The 18,225-nt window shown below is 39.0% G+C and overlaps 1 protein-coding gene across 1 annotated transcript in view; it reads left to right on the forward strand.

Annotated features, from left to right (window-relative positions):
• CRB1 (crumbs cell polarity complex component 1) overlaps positions 1-18,225 on the forward strand; it is a 111,190-nt gene that overhangs the window by 71,753 nt on the left and 21,212 nt on the right. The window contains 7 exon segments of the mRNA XM_035891738.1: positions 1,363-2,316; positions 5,865-6,415; positions 6,781-6,946; positions 9,692-10,598; positions 12,162-12,290; positions 15,278-15,416; positions 15,459-15,480. Of these exon segments, the coding sequence (XP_035747631.1) occupies positions 1,363-2,316; positions 5,865-6,415; positions 6,781-6,946; positions 9,692-10,598; positions 12,162-12,290; positions 15,278-15,416; positions 15,459-15,480 (2,868 nt within the window).

Genomic DNA, 18,225 nt, shown 5'->3' on the forward strand with positions numbered 1-18,225 from the left:
CACTTGATTGCTCAAGGGAGAAGTTACTATAATTACTACTTTATATATGAACAACAGCGTAAAGGGATAAACAGATTAGTTTTACAAGAGGAACAGATTTGTTTTTCTTTGTGAAGTCTGAACCAGTAGACACACTTAGGTCACATCTATCAAATTACAGTGAAGTTGAGATGAGGAGCTCTCCTTTTACCCTGTATACCAGAAGCCAAACATTATATGAAAGAGGAGGAATTATGAGGCTGTATTGCCCATCCTCTACTGAACTGCTCTCATCACCAAGCTCTGAAATGTTTTGGGAAAACATTCCTTTCTTCATCTTTTCTGGCATTATATTCTATATATAGGAGAGGTGAAGAAAGTTCCACTGTAGATACACAGTACCAGGAATATTCTGCTGGGATATACAGGTTCAACCCCCTCCAACAGCTTCTCTCAGATCCTCACATCCCAAGTGAACTCTCCTCCCAAGATGAGACCATGGCTGATGAAGCAGAAGTCACTGCTGCCTTGTTTTTGGAACAACCGAGACCTGTTGTTCATTTGTGAATAACTGCAGTATGCACCTAACCCTGAGATGCGGCAACTGCCCACTCGCTGTGGACGGGGTGAATCTCACTGCATCTTGCCCAGACTGCTGAGGGGTTTAAGCTCTTCAGATTTCTTCTTTTCACACTGTCCAGCACCCTGCTCACTCTGTGAAGTTCATTCTTCAGAGAACCAGCTCGCTGTATGTGCATTTTGCAGGGATGTTCACCCCCTTGTCCGTCGGTTCCACTGTATCATATAGTACTTACCAGTCCTGTGGCTCTCACCTGAAGATTGTTGCTCCAAGATGTTTCATATGTGACCAGGAATACTGGTCTGTAATTCTCCAAGTGTTTGAATGAATGTGAAAAAGAAAGACAGACCAGCAGACTATACTCCAACTCATCAACATACTGTATTAGGAATATGAATTAAGCAACAATTCTTGGCTTTTTATGTGTGATAAATAATTTGGTTCCTTTCAAAGCATTCTAGATTTCTACCACAGAATAGGTGGGAAACAATTACTTGATCATATCCTTTGGAGGTGATGTTTATCTCAATTTCATGGCATTATCCATATCAAAACTGTCAGTTTGGTTGGTTCTTTTCTCCAACGCGTGATTATCGCTAAGGTCTTTATATAATACTTTGCTCAAGAAACCCATGGCATGTGAACAGTATGTTTATATTTAACATATTTTAGACTTGGGACTCAATCATCTATTTATGAAGACATCCCCCTCTAATTATTTAATAAAACACATGTTGTTGAAAATGTCATTTTGGGCTTCAGTTATCCAACCCAGAATGTCTAATTCTTTGTTTATTCTTCAGGTACTCACTGTGATGAAGACATCAACGAATGTTACTCGAATCCTTGCCAAAATGGTGGAATCTGTGAGAATTTTCCTGGGAATTACACTTGCCATTGCCCACCTGCAGACAAAGAAGGGATTTATTATGGTGGCTGGAACTGTACAGAAGTTCTCCATGGCTGTAGTGATCAGCAATGCCAAAACAATGGAATATGCATCCCACATTTAAAAAACGGCCAACATGGATTCAGCTGCATATGCTCACCTGGGTATACTGGAATACACTGTGAAACCGTAACCACATTTTCTTTTCAAGGAAACAGTTTCCTTTTGTTGAAGAATCCCCTGACCCCTAAAAAGGAATTTTTCTATAACATAAACCTGAGGTTTCAAACTGTGCAACCTACAGCTTTTCTGTTTTACCGAGGGGAGGAAAATACCTTTGCGAAGCTGGAGTTACTGAATGGCTACTTACACTTATCGGTGCAAGTCGATAACCAGCCACAGGCCCTTTTGCACATTTCACATAATGTCAGTGATGGAGAATGGCATTCAGTGGAGGTAACCTTGGCAAGAGCTGTTACTCTTAATTTGCTTGACAGCTCTTGTGTAGAATCGTGTCTCAATAAAACACCTGCTATGATAGATAACGATCACGTGATGCTTGCATTTCAGAGCACGTTTTTGGGCGGCTTACCAGTGGGGAACATTAGCGGCAACTCTCTCCTTAACATCTATAACACACATTCTGCACCTTCATTTGTAGGCTGTCTTCAGGACATTGAAATAGACTTGAATGTTATTACTCCAGAGAATGTATCACCTGAATCATCTTTAAATGTCAGGACAGGATGTGCTAGAAAGGACTGGTGTGAAACCCACCCTTGTCAGAACAGGGGACGCTGTACCAACCTGTGGCTGAGCTACCACTGTGATTGCTACCGGCCGTACACAGGGCCAAGCTGCGCAACAGGTAAGGGAATGCTGTTGGCATTTCTGTTTTAAGCTGTTGCTGAAAACATGGTCATAAACAACCCTGTTTACCTGGTGATGAAACAGCATGACCCTTGGGATCTCGGGAGCTTAATGTCGACTGGTAAGAAAGTGCAAGAGGTTAGTAGCAGCACGCCTTCGTTATTTTCTAGTTACTTTCCCCGGAAGGCTGCTTTTCAGCCTGACAAAAAAAAAGTCAGGCTAAAACGGCGGATTCTACTCATCCAGTTTTAAAATCTCCTTAATGCTCTGAGCATGCTATAAACTCTGGAAAACTGTAGTTCACCGGAGGTTATGCACCCCAAGTAAAATTTAGAAAGTGACCAAGTCAGCTGGAGTTTAAGTCTTACTTTCAAAGCATTCTTTGAAAATTTTATCCTCAAGCTCTCTAGGCTTTTATAAAGAAAATCATTTAAGGCAATGAAAGGCAAGCAAAAGTACTGCAAGTTAAAAAAAGACAGATTCCAATTTTAAAAAATGAATGAGATTATACTATTAACTTAATCTGATTAGCCCAAGGAGAAGGCAGGGTTTCAGAGGCTGGAAACAGGGCCCATTCATCTCTCAGCTGGTCCCAAGGCAGCGCTGGGCAATTGCTGATGAAGGCAGCCATTACCAGAGAGCTGCTTGGTGACCAGAGGGGAAACATGTCCGTGTCTCAGTAAACAAAAGAGCACATCCCAGCAAACAACCTCTTCGGCAGTGACGAGGAGGAATACAAAAGCCACAGATGCCTGTAGTGCTTTCCTTGCTACAAATGATTTTTCCAAGTGCAGGCTGAGGCAAAGTGGAAGGACAACAGGAGGTCCCTGCCCAGCTCCCTCCTATACTTCATCTGGTGTGTGAAACCCTCTGGAGATGTAAATACACCCCTCAGGAACATTTTGGGGTGGACTCTGAAATTCTTCCTCAGCAAAAGTTTTAGGGACTTCAAACAAAGAGTTTTATTTAAGAAAAATGTACAGGACTGAGTCTTCCACGCAGCGCCTTTGGCCCTGCTTCTCACTCTGCCCCCTTACTAACCATCTACACATGGTCAATCATAGCAATATTTAGGGGGGGAAGAAATACATACATGCACGTATATGTACATGCATATATTTATGCATATATATTTGCCAAGTGGACTGGGAAAAATGAAGTGCAACAGGAGAGCCATGGTCAGATTGGAATGGACAGATTCTAAACTGGTGTAAACTGGCATGGCTGCACTGCCGCCAGTGAAGTTACATTGATTTACATCAGCTGAACGACTGACCCCAGGGCTTTATTGAATGCATTGCTGCAGAAAGCTGTAACTTGAAATGCATTTCAAAATGTTTAAATACAATTTCATTTTGTATGCTATACTTAATAGTTATCAATACTTTTCAATACTTTTTCTTTTTGGTTTTATTGCAAAATGACAAAGTCTGAGAGGTAATTGTAACAGACTTCTTTGAAGTCTAGCTGTAATTTATCCAAAGATTTGGAATGCAACTTTGGAGTATGGGACAACATCTGGTAAATATGTTTGCCTCCTTATATGAAACAAAATTAAAACCAGTCAGGGCCAGGAGAGGCTTATACTGGCATTAGAACTGTTGAGAATGATTAGAAAGCATGCTTTTTTTTTTTTTTTCCTGTTGACCACAATATTCCTTGCAAATCATGGCACCATGCCATTTTGATACATAGGTTCTAGATATATGCCATATTTAAAAGACTGTGGCAGGTTTTTTAAAAGGCAGAGCAGGGGAGACTTGCCGTAAAGGATAACATAAGAAATGCTAGTGTCTTTTTGAAGAAAAGTTGCTGCCAAGTATTTAATTGACAAGAGGCAATATTTTCTCTACATATATAAAATAACAAACAGATGTTGACTCATTTTGATCAGCATCCAGATGTTGTGACCCAAGAGGTTAATATTGACCAAGGTGATGCTAGCCATCTCATCAAACAGAAGATCAGATTGATGAGATATATATGTATATTTATAAACAGAGAGAAATGTAACAAAGTAACAGTAAACATGAAATACCTTTTCGAAGATTAATGCTTCCTTCTGATACTGCAAATGTGCAAACCCTCATTCCAGCAGAAATTTTCTTTTTACCCTCATAAAAAAATATCTCAGCCTTCAGTACCACCTTACAGGGAAGATATAACTTAAAGAGATTTAAAGCCTCAAAACACCGATTTCAACAAATATTTATTTCTACATACCAGAGTTTTAACAAGCAGACATAGACACCTAGGTAATCTTATCAATAGAATTAAAAAATTTCAAATTTGATTTATTTATGAAATTGTCTGTTTAGGAACAAGTAAGGGATTTATTCCTGTTGCTAAATAATATTACCATGCCGCATAGTAGTGCAGTGTGGTTATTAAGGGTCTGTTGGGGCTCCAGAGTCAGTCCCCTATTTTCATTGGGTTTTTTTAATGTAGCCATAAAAAAAAAAGTAGCGCTGCAGGCGGAAACTTGGACTATGAGGTCTCACTCTAGGAGTTTTACTGCACAAAAGAGGATTGACTCTTTAGCTATGTGAGCATTTTAAAAAAGCTTGGTTTATTCTTTCTATGAATTTGATATATTAAAAATAGCTCTTGAAAGTATTTAGGCAGGAAGTCTATAATATTGAGGACAAGATCATGAAACTTAAAGCGTAAAAATAGAAGCACTTTGTTGTGCTTTAATGAGATGATTCATCAGAATAAAATATGGTTTGGGCTACATATTTTGTATCCTTACAAGTCTGAAAATCATTACTGAAAATAAAGAGAGAGACACAGATGGTTTTGGTTTAATTGTTTTAATTGATAAGCACAAAAAAAAAAAAGGAAAAGTCTTACTCGATTCTGGACCATTTCTCCCCCACACCACCATGGCGTCATGGGCACTCGCAGGACTGAGCAGGATTCATAACCAGATACAAGTTGATGTATATGAGCATGTGTTGAGCCCCAGGAACAGAAAGTCTGTCAGAGAATTGGGGAGCCCATGCAGCATCAAATAGGTGCTCTATTTGGAGGTTTTACACAAGAGAGGTTTGCTGAGCAGCTTTCAGCTATTTCTACAGCTGGAATCAGTGCAAAAAAAATATCATAATGTTCCAGAATTACATTAACTTCCATGGTCATCAGAGGATCAAAGCATCTAGGTTCTTTTCAAAATGATCTTTCTGAGGACAAATCCAGGAAACTGTAGAAATCTGTCCTTGTTTAACCATTTGAAAACACAGCATTACACAGAGCACGATAAAGGAGAAAAATAGGCCCAATAATATAACATCTGGTCCTGTACTGGGGCTTAATGCTACAGCCATGGAAGCCAACAGGAATTTTGAAATAGAAGCTATTTACAGCTGGATCAAGTCTTTATTCATCCATAAATACCAGCACATCTTACTACCATACGTAAATAATACCAGAAGTAGCTATTTGATCATTGCATTGGCTCCCTTGTCATCAGCCCTAACTATTTTATTTTTCTCCCTTCTTCTCTTTTTTTTTTTTTTAATCTTTTTCCATATCTCTAACCTCAAGAGTACATTCCAGGCCGGTTTGGATCTGAGGACTCCTCAGGCTATGCTGCTTTTTCTGTTGATGTCACTCCGAATGAATATTTGAACATATCAATGTTTGTCCGAACCCGCAAACATTCTGGCTTGTTACTGGCTTTGAGAAACAGTACTTACCTCTACGTAAGAGTCTACTTGGAAGGTGGGAAACTCACAATGTTAGCTCTAAATTCCATGAAGTTATTAGGGAAACACTCCATGAACGATGGAAACTTTTACTTAATAACATTAAAAATAGAACCAAATAAGATAGAACTGTTCCAGTCTTCTCAATACCTAGGCTTTATTTCTACTCCAGTACTAACCATCCAAAGTAAAGACATTCTTTACGTTGGAGGCCTACCAGATAACAAAGAAACTGATAGAAATGGCAAGTATTTCAAAGGCTGCATCCAAGATGTAAGAGTGAATAACCAGCTGCTGGAATTCTTCCCCATCACCAATCCACTGAATTCTCTTATCAACCGAACTCTGATCAATGTCACCCAAGGCTGCACTGGTGACAACCTCTGCAAGGTAAGACAGCCATTTTTTGGAGCATTTTGACATGTTTACAATGGGGAATTTCTTTTACATTTTTGTATGTTCCCATACATTACTTGATGATAATGACATCTTAGGAAAATATGTAAAAACATTAGAAAGAGAAGATTTTGTGGAGTTATGCTACATATGTTGAATATCAGTGGCAAAATGTATTTGCATAGAGAACTAAAATATTTTAAGGTTTAAACACTGCTTTTCACCAATTATTGAACATGCTGTGTTGTCACAATACTGGTCTTTATGACATCTGAAATAAACAGAAGTCTCCTTTTTGCCAGTCTCCCAGTTGGGAGTCCACCAGCTTTTATTCATACTTCCCTTCTCTTTCCCCGTAGTCCAACCCTTGCCACAACGGTGGTGTATGCTATTCAATCTGGGATGACTTCACTTGCGCGTGCCCCCCTAACACAGCGGGGAAGGCATGCGAGGAGGTTAAGTGGTGTGAGCTTGGGCCCTGTCCTCATGAAGCACAATGCCAGCTGGTGCACCAAGGATTTGAATGTAGGTACATTTCAATTATTCCTATCATCTTTGGAGATTAGAAACAATAGAGATTTTCATCAGCATTTCCTTAAAGGTCAATATTCACTGCTTTTAAAGTTCATTCAAATGTTATTTCTGTATTAAACTAATAACTATGCCAATCGTAAGTAACACTAACAGGAAGAGTCTGCCCTATCAAACCCAGAAATTTTCAACGAGACCCCCTGACACAGACACCGATATTTACAGGACCTTTGCTTTTGACTTACTCAACACAACTTGTTGGGGTTGTACAATAGATCAGTACATTGCCAGAGTGTGAGCGTACCCCTCATACTTCTACTGCAAAGAGATAAGAGAATACCCAGTGCTGGATTAACCTTAGGATGTTCTCCAGCCTCCTGAAGAGACAAGCTACATGACATACAGTGCATCATATGATTTTCTTAAATGTTAAATATCTTTGAGGAAAGTCACCTTAATACCAGCAGTACAGTTATTCAGCTAGTATATTCATAAGAAGCACCTGCATGCCAAGCAGTCTATCTGAAAATTGATGATCATTAGCTGTCTTAAGAACATTAGCCACACTGCATATTTCTTTCCTTCTCCACTTTCCTTCTCCTTCCTACCCTGGAGTGGAATTTAAAAAGCAAGTAAGGATTTTGAAGCCATATTTTTTTCTTTTTGCTATCAAAGAAAGCCCTAATGATGCTGTGAAGGAAGATAAATACACACACAGTCTGATGGAAGCTCTTAGAATGGCTGACTCTTAGGAATGAGAAGGTTGGTCAACAAAAGATTTCTATCATAGACAATTTGCTGACAGACCAATATGATGATATTTGTGTTGAGATTCTTAGAATCAGCATTGCAGCACTTGTTAAAATTTATAAGTGAAATTAAAATAATTGCACCTTCTCTAGCAGAAGTCTAACGATAACATCAAAATACATTCTCTCATAAACTTTACTATTGCATGTTACAGTAGAATATAAACACACACAGACAGAGAAGTGAGAAGTATCTGAACTGTTTCCTTGTGCTAAACTCACAGTCATTTACACTGTTAGATCACCTTTAGATGTCTGTGCTGTTTTATGTGGCAACAGTAGGGAGTTGCCCTGATAGATATTCAAAAATTCCTGCACTACAGAGCTGTATTTCTAAGTAGTTGTTTTCTTAGCTACAGCATAGACTTCTTGTTGTTCAACACAGGGTAATGAAAAAAATGGAGTTACTGGCCAGTGAGTTCTTTGCCAGCCTGGTGTCCTCTGCTCTGGATACCATTTTAAGCTAAGGCATAAAAAGAACTGTTTTCTAGGGACTGTGGCTATAGTCCCCCTCACCCTCACAGCTGCAATTAGCAAGCCCTTTAGGAAAACATGCACTCTCAAAAAAAGAGAAAAAGCCAATACAGGAAGATGATGTGGAGAACATCAAGTAACAGCAAAACTGTACGCCCAGTGTCACAACTGAGAGTAAAAGCACATTCAGACAGTTTGCTATGCTCAGGAACTAATAAGAGTTCTACAGAGTATTTTAGCTTTGTGAGGTTTAAAAAACTCAGCTTTGTGAGACATTTAAAAGATCAGAAATAATTTTGAAAAGCTCTGACTTTCATTCTTAGAATGGTTTCCTCTGAGGAAACTTTTCTTATGAGAAAGACACCACATTTGATACACCAAGCAATGTGGTTACGCCTCTGCTGCCTTACTATCAGGATATGCAGTCAATAATTTTGTACTGGGACTCCCAGGGGTTCTTTTCATCAAGATTTACTGAGCCCAGAGATAGTTCAGGAACCCACCTTATCTCAGTGCCAGGATCCTGCAAAGCTAAATTTGTCTGAAGTATAGACACAAGACATTCCTTCCTCTCCATCCTCCCCCTCTATAGTCCTCATAAATCTCAGAACGTGCAAATTTACAGCCCAGCAAGTTAGTGGGTTTTAGTAGAAACCATGCTAATGAAAGATGTCAAATACCTTTGTGAAGATGTCCATAAAACTGCCACAATGTTGCCCATCAATTTTCACTCAAAGCAGTGCAAACCGAGTACTCTGCTGCCCTCCCAGTCCCACCAGTACAGCCTCGGTGCCATCAGTAGGGCTGTGGCAGTGCGTACATAGCAGGAGAAGCTGGCTTTAAACGTGATGGGCACGATGCTTCTTACATTGTTTTTCAAGGGGCTTTCTGCCAACTGACTTCAATTAAATTAGTCCTTTTTGCATCAGTGAGAGTAAACTGGGATCCAATCAAATACTTTCTAAAAACTTGTTTAGTGCTTTACCTAAATAAAGAGGAGTTGAGAAAAAAGGCTCACCCTGTGCAGGCCTGTCATGGGGAATAACTAGCTGCCGATACTGGGGGAACACACATAAAATGACAAATATATATCTTCTTTTGAAATACCCTCTCAGCCTCGGGTTTGAGTTGTATACAATTATGATCATCTCCTTCTCTTTGTCTAAAGAGGAAAAAGAGAGATAACACTAATGTAGACTTTTATCTTCAGAATGATAACTTGAGATGATGCAAAGCAGCACACGTCTGATGCCAATATAGCTGGCGCTGGCACTGCCCTGTAATTTCTATAGCCATAAGGGGCAGGCAAGGATAACTGAAGCACTGGTGGAATTTGACTTTTTCAGCAAACCCAAAAGGGCTTACATGACAAGGGAGCATGGGGCACCGAAGAGATATTGTTCCATGTGTATTGGTTTAAAGTTGGCCTGGTTTCTCAATTATTATCTTTGCACAGGTCTTGCTAACGCAGTGTTTAGTGGCCGAAGCAGTGCGATATTTTACAGAAGCAACGGAAAAATCAGCAGAGATCTCACCAATATCGCATTTGGCTTTCGAACTAGGGACACTGACGTGATCCTGCTGTATGCGGAGAAGGAGCCAGAGTTTGTTACCATCAGCATTCACAACTCCAAATTACTCTTTCAGTTGCAAAGCGGCAACAGCTTTTACAAGCTGACCCTTGCTAGTTCACTGCCTGTGAGTGATGGGAAATGGCATCAAGTGATGGTCTCTATGGTAGAGCCCCTGTCCCAGTTCTCTAGATGGCACATCGATATAGATAACAAGAAAGACACTTCAACTAGCACAGCTGCTGCAGGAAGCCTCAACTTTTTAAGAGAAGAGACAGACATCTATGTGGCTGACAAGGCTTTTGACAGTCTGGATGGCCTGCAGGGATGTATGAGCACCATAGAAATCAGTGGCATTTATCTCTCATACTTTGAAAATGCTGACATCCCTACTAAAAAACCTCAAGAGGAGCAATTTCTCAAAATATCCGCAAACCCTGCTCTTACTGGCTGTTTGCAAGTAGATGTCTGCAGCTCAGATCCCTGTATGCATGAGGGGATATGTGAAGACTTCTATACTTCCTACCATTGCATATGTCCCAAAGGATGGACTGGCACCCATTGTGAAGTCAACATCGACGAATGCTCTTCAGACCCCTGCATTCATGGAAACTGCACCGACGGGATCAGCTCTTATGAGTGCAGTTGTGAACTTGGCTACACAGGGGTAAATTGTGAAGAGGACATAGACAACTGCCGTGGCCACCAGTGTGCAAATGGGGCCACTTGCGTTGATGGGATTAATGGATATTCTTGCCTGTGTGCTGGTAACTTCACCGGAAGATTTTGCAGGTACTATAAACAAGACAGATCCATATGACTTTTTCAGGTCTCTTCCAAAGGGTTGTTACATCATTGTTGTCTCCATTTTAAACACAGATGTTATGCATCCACCTATATATTAATCATGGCTGCAGAATTCATGTATAGAGAGTCTGCAGTACAGAAATCTGTACAGCTCAATTAGGCGTGGACTGAGGAAGTGGAGAGCTGGCAGCTCAGGCAGAGACTGATGAGGCAAGGAGACAGGGAACAAGGCTCTGCTGCCCAGCTCTGCTGCCGTCCTGGATCCTACGAGCTCTCTGATGACAGGATTACAAGTCCACCAGAACTCAGAGATAGATGTGTTACACCTTTTTTAGAAAAAAAAAAAAAAAAATTTAAGAGGTTTGAATCTCTAAAACTATACTTTATTAGGATAATAAAGGTCTAGAACTATAAGCAGAGAAATTTGGAGTTGGTGGGTAAGAGAAAATAACATTAGAAAGAAGTAACATTGTAAAGAAGTTTTAATTCCAACCCACAGAATCTTGGCTATATGGGTCTTTTCCTCCAGGCTTGCTCTCTCAGCCCAGCAGTCCTGGTGGCTGCAGACACCCCACAGCCCACCCTTTCCATCACTTCTGAAACTCCTCGCACGCCTGTTTCCTGTTCTCAGACACTCCTCTGTAAAGGCTGCAGGCTCTTCCCTGGCCTCTCTCTCCTTTAATTGCCCTTCTCTGCACACCATAAACTTCTCCCTTCTAAGCATGTCCCGTTGCTCTCAGAGAAGGAAAAATCCTTCTACTTCCTCCAGCGGACTCCAACAAACCCAGCCTGCTGCAGCCCAAAGGATGCAAACAGAGAATCATCTTCCTGCCGCCCAACCATAGTCTTTTAGGCTGTAATTACGTAGTTGTCAATTTTTGTTGACTTTTTTTGAGTAGCGAGGGCATTCTGAGATTTGAAGATGCCTTATATTGGCCCAATATTGTCTATCTTGTATGCTAAGTTTCTCTTTTGAACTCTTCTACTAAACTGTCCAGGTATCACATAGAGCCACATCAGTGATGTAGGTACTGTGTTGTCCCCTTTTTTTAATTTTTTTCTTTTTGGCTAAGAAATTAATTATTAACTTGCCAGTAAATACTTAGAAAAGGAAAACCAAATTCAGCAAATTTTAAAAGTTAAGCAAAACATGTTTTGAGAGTCTTAAACCTCAGTTCCTGCTGTCTTTCCTTTGGATGATACCTGAGCCAGTAACAACTGCTCCCCCAGTTCAGTTACTGCCTACCACTACCCATGAGTACCCCCAGTACCCCAGGCACAAGGCATGTCAATGCACACCGTGTGTTCATTTACAGGTAAAATGTAATGCCTTTTCCATTGGTATTGAATAGTATTTGCCAGCACTTTTCCCTCTATTCAGAGACTAACAGTACTAGATCCTGCATTCAAATAACAAATTTGCAAGGTGGATCTGAGTATTTTCCATTAAAGCAGTGGACTGGAGTCAAATGAAAAGCTGAGAGCACGAGACATCCAGAAATAAGGAAAGTTCAAATAACATCTGCCATTGCCTTCTTATTTACCTAGATACAGAAGATTACCGTATACAGTTTGTGGGAATGAAGAGAGAAACCTCACGTGTTTCAACTACGGCAACTGCACCGATCTCAGTGGCGAGTTGACATGTGTTTGCCTGCCAGGATTTGCTGGAGAACGGTGAGATGTTTCACCCAGCAGATCTTTGTGGAGCAATTCTTCCAAAAGCTCTTCCAGAAGGGTCCGGAGGGTAACGTCCACAGGGGTTTTGCCCTCTTACAGAAATACAGACAAAACAGTAGTTTAAGTTCAGCAGTTCCTTGCTTGACTGATTTTGAGGGTCTGAGAGCATAGCAGTTTTACTTAGGCAAAAATCACAAACTAATGCAGCAAGATTCAATCCAGCATAGCACCATTAACTCCAGTGCAAGATATTATTTCTTAGACAGCATTGTACACTTCTACATTTTTCAGATTCCACGCCAATTTTATATATGACAAGCTAGAATGTTAGATTTCTGTAGATGGGGACACAAACACACATATACTGCTCATATATAAAAATCAGCCACAATACACTGACACATGAATATGCAAAGCTGTTTCATTTTCACGCATATGTGGTGTGAATATACAATCTGTTCTTCCACAGGGGGCGTATGAGATGAAATACCTGGTGGTATTGCAGCTTGTTACTTTCTTACTGAATGCTGAAGTATTAAAACAGAATCGTTCTTTTAAAAAGACGTTAAGAAATACTTTTTACGTGTTATAGTTCAGTCTGAAACAGAGGGACCTTCCTCACAGTGAAATTTGTGTCTTGTATCATGGTGTCACAATTCACACTTACCATTGGATAGTTTTTACAAATGGCTCTGGAGCAGGGAGTCCTGACAGCCCCAGGGCATTAGGTGCTGTAGAAATGTAGGAAGACATTGTCCCAGTCATAACATATTCTGAATAGGTAAGGGCACCTTTTTGGATAGGAAGAAAGGAAAAACCATACGTGCTTTTGGCGAAATTAGCATTACATCAGAGTATAATATCCCAGAAGTTCAATAGGACCAAGCTATGCTGGCTCTGCAAGCACTAAGAAGTTTTCAACAAAAAGTTTTCATTCTCTCAAAAACTTATTAACCCACTGATTTTGTGGGAACAGTACAGTAAGCTATAAAAGACAGATGAAATGAAAATTTCCACTCACTTGATCCATGATGTAGTTGGCAGACATGTCTGCATCGTACTGTTTAACTCAACCAGAAGGTCTGTGTACCACCTCACAAGATTCAAAAAAAAAGGTGAAAAAATAAAATCAAATAAAATACAGAAAAGCAAAAGCAGTTCTTTGGTGTGTATATTTCTTGGTACTTCAAGGTAGAAGGAAAGTACTTTGTCCTTCCTTCCCCTGCCAGGCAACTTGCTAACTACAGCTTTGGGATTGAGCCCTCCTTACATCCATCCCACTGGCTGGCAATAATCTCTGTTTTATGGTTCCCATGATTCTCATATTGAACGGCAGCCTTGTATCTAGTGTACTGCACTTTAACTGACTATCACAGCAAGGCATTCTTCTCCAATGTCTAAAATGGACTATTTGTCCTCTTTTTCTCCAGACTGACAAACCATAAACCAATAGTACTTCTGTGCTTGAAAATATTAGTATACCAAATGAGATCATTTCAGCGCTTCTTTTTTTTTTTCAGAACAAATTCAAATATACCAGTTAATAAGAAAATTAAAACCCAAACCAATAAAATATTTATCTACTAGAATAATAAAGCAGACATTTTCCTTTAAGACAATATTTCATCCCGCAGAAAGCCATTGATACACAGTACAAAGAAAATAGGATCTTCCTATGTCAATCAATTGACTTGGGATCACAAAAAAACCCTCCCAAAGAATGAACTTAATAGGTGGAAAGGGAAATATGAAAAGATTACTCTTCATAAAAAGAGACCCAGCTGTCTCGAACACAAATCTATCATTGAGTTCAGGCTGGGATTTTTGAAATTACCTAAAGGAGTTAGGGTTTTAAGTTTTCCTGATATTCAGTTGGATTCAGGTGCCTAATTCCCTGGAGGATTAAGTTGGGGTATTTTTTTATTTGCATAGGTAAGTTCATAGCTATACAATTTTTATAGATTGAGTTACTACTTTAATTTAGCTTTTTGAAGTATTTGAATATAATTTACCATTGAAGGAAATTGCTGAAATGTTTTTTATAGATTAATAAAGAAAATCAGCTAAAAGTGTTTAATATGAAGAGCAGCTCTTCTCTAATGTAACACTAAAAATTCATGGCAAGGTTATGAACATGATGGAACAAAGCAATTCCTTATAATGCAGAGGGAGTTTCTCACATTCTTCTTCAAGAATAAATCTCCTTTTTATCTAGAAAAAATAGGATTTACCATTAGCGTTATTTGAAAAAAAAGGGGGCAGGGAATTAAGGGGAAGCTCTGTCATAGAAGCAAATCACCAAGTCATTACTAGTTTTCAGACAACCTCACACATTTTTCATTAATGTTCAGTTGGTTGCCTTGAGAAATTACGAGAACTCAAATATCCCTTATCATCAGAATGAACTCAAAAACATTTAATGCTACATATTGAAGCTTGTAAAGCCCTGTTCTTTTCCATTCTTACCACTCTCAGAGCCCATGTCCTCAGAGAGACTGTGTAGGAGATTCTGCGGAGCATCTACTGGCATTTCGAATTGAGGAAAAAAAAATGGCAGATGAGCATTCCCAGGGACGCTCATCTGGGAAAAACACGTTTGACTTACATCCAGACTACTGAGAAGGAAAATGTGCCCTCAGCTCCCCGTAACAATGAGATAAGCAAGCCATCGGCAGGACTTGTGCCAGTTCTAGTTCTAAAATCACACACAAACTTCCATTTTACATTGCTAAGCACCATTAACTACAAAATGCTTTACAGAGGTGAAGTTTCCAGCTTAACTGTCTGTGTTTGAAAATAACACAGGAACTCCAGGATTTAAGTGTAGCTAATCAGGTTGTCAATAAAATCATAAACACATGTGGAAATACACCACAGATTTCAGATCAAGCATCCTCCTCTCCCTTCCCCCCAAAGCTTCTGAATTAAAAATGTGCCTGTTCAGCGCATTATTATGTGTGATTTCAGATGCTCACCATTTGCAGTCTTTCTTCTAGGTGTGAAAAGGACATTGATGAGTGCAGCTCCGACCCGTGTCTGAACGGGGGCCTCTGCCAGAACCTACTCAACAGGTTCCACTGCCTTTGCGACGTGAACTATGCCGGAGACCGCTGTGAGATAGATGTAAGCGACCTCTCCTTTTTTGTCTCTTTACTATTGTGGCAGAATCTCTTTCAGCTGCTCTCCTATCTTATTCTACGAATGGATGATGATCCAGCAGTCGAGTGGGGTGAACAGGAAGACTATTAAGCAGTCTTTAAACTTTTGTATTTTAATGCAGCAGAAGATGCCTTGACCAAACAGCTTAGCAAAGCAATACAAACATCAGAGTTTCAAAAATTGTTTTATATTTCTTTGAATGATTTTCTATTAATCACTTTGAATGTGTTTTAACTCTTTCACTTTTAGAACAAATGCTAGCAGATCTTAAAAAGTGTTTCATCCCACCTCCACCAGAGCATTTCACCACATACACACCGCCAGTAGGCAACAGTGGGACACACCAACAGGCAATACAAATTAACAAGAACTATAAGACATGCTGGTGGTGGCATTCAAACCCTGCTGCAATGAGTGGCAAAGATCCACTGCCTTTGATACGGCTAATTTTACCATTAAATCTTACAGATGGTCACTATCTATCACGTATCACGTTCATTGCAGTTTCTCTGGCAGTTTGGTCTCACGCCTGTGAAATCATGTATGATATTACTGGATAATTAATGGTTTGGATTAGCAATTGGCAATGTACTGAGCACACTCTCACATCCATTTGAATTAGTGGCAATCCTGCACTGATATCACTAATCCTGTACCTCTGCTCCAGTAGCCTGTACACCTCCAGTATCTTATACTAAGCTGTCTTAATCTTCATCGGTCTTTCAAGAAAGTCCCAGTAAGTACAGCAGACTTAAAAATCATAGATTTGTGGTTTATTCAAAGATTTCTACAGCTTCAACTAAATCTATGTTATCCATCAATCGATACGAGTGTCATCAGACAAAAATAGGTCGGGGATTTTTCCTTCTTAGGAAGCAATTAAGGTAGTTCAGTTGATTGGTTGTCCATGGATTCCTTAAAGAATTAAAAAAAAGGGGTCTAAAAATTATGAATACTAGGAGGCTTAGCAAAAAACGTAATAACAAAATATCTGTGTAGTTGACTTTGAGAATGTAGACACAACTGAAGTACATTGTTAAATACAAAACAGTAGTGAAAAGTGAGGTTTTGTTTTTCTGAACAATTCTTTAAGGCAAAAGCCATTTATGAATGGTACAACCATTTCTTCGGGCATTCATGATCATATTACTTTTGTACAGATTCTGTACCCCTCGTAGTCATTTAAGTAGTGTCCTTGAGTGATGATTCAAAAGAGTAAGCGTGTATAGGGTGACTGACATCATACAATGAAGTTTTATGACTTCAGAGAGAACAGCTGATCTTTTGCAGGAGTCCTTGAGCCCACTGATATTACAGTTTCCCCACTTCAAACCTGACCTTGCTTCTTTAGTCCTACCCAACTTGCTGTTGGTTGGACTTGGAGTGTTCCCAAAGAGCAAATTCTACCTTTAATTCTACAGTTGCATTAAGACACCTTGAAATGTGTGCATATGTGAGATTTTAAGGTTCCCGCTTTGCCACAGCAGGATATAGCAGAGGTCACTGCCTGGGAATAAAGCCTCTATTTTTTATTTCTCACCTTTCATAATTATCCCAATGTCTGTTATTTTTCTGAATACTATTCAGCACATAATTGCAGCAACACTAATGTTATTAAAACATCTACTCCTATTTTCAGGGGGCTGAGGGGGAACAAACACATTTTTTGCACATTTATGGAAAATAACATGATTCAATCCCTGTGATATGTCCCATATTCCTGACTCAAGCACCTGCCTTAGTGTGAAAACTTAAGCACAATATGTTTACTTATAATAATTGTATTACACAAGGATAATTTCTTTGCTGTCTTTGTCATACCAGAAAATTGATTGGGGTATTTTTCTTGTTAACCTCTTATTTAAAAAAAAAAAAAAAAAAAAAAAAAATTCAGCTAGTAGTTCCTTTCCTCTTTGTAAGCAAACAATAAACATAAGATGGGAATGAATGTTCCAACACTGGGGTGAAGTTAATGTAGCAGTGTCAGGAACAAAACTGTGTATTCTACCACGTGTAGGGTTTAGTTGTCTTACTTACTGGGAATCACATGTAATATCATGAAATATATAACACAGGCAAAGACAACAAACCAAAGCCAAATGGCTTTTTTTTTTCCAGTGAAAATACACTTTTGGAAAATTGGGGGGTTTTACTCCAAATAAAGTAATGTGATCAAACTTACAATATCAGAGGAATAGAATTTTTTTTAATTAAATCAATATTTTTGTGTGAAATGTCTGCATTTTCTTTTAAAATATCAAAGTAAGACAAAACAAAATTAAAAACATTCACCTTGTTTTGAGTTAAAACGTCAACTTCCCTTCATATGGAGAAATTGAAAATAATAAACAACGTATTATATTGGAAATTTTGTTCCAAACTATAGTTTTCATTTAATTGTAGCTAAAAATGTTACTTGGTTCAGTATTGCTGAAATAAAAAATGAAAAATTTAAGAATAAATAACTTGGAAACTATCACATAATTTCAGAATGCTAACTAAAAGCAAAAAATAAGAATGTTTTGAAAATTCACATGAAAAAACCTGATGCTACTAACCAAAGCTGTTCAAGCCAAGTTCTTTTTAAAAAAAAAATCAAAATTAAGAAAATCACAATAAAGTTTAGGGGTTTTCCTCACTGGGTTTTAGTTCAGCTCCCACATAAATAAAGTGAGTTTTTATGTACTTTATAGAATATACACTACAGGATACACTACAATAAGCAAAAATTTCACCCTGGTATTAATGTTGAAGAAATCTAGAAAGCAATACA

The sequence above is a fragment of the Egretta garzetta genome, unplaced genomic scaffold, assembly GCF_000687185.1.
Source record: "Egretta garzetta isolate BGI_Z169 unplaced genomic scaffold, ASM68718v1 scaffold163, whole genome shotgun sequence".
Classification (NCBI taxonomy): Eukaryota; Metazoa; Chordata; class Aves; order Pelecaniformes; family Ardeidae; genus Egretta; species Egretta garzetta.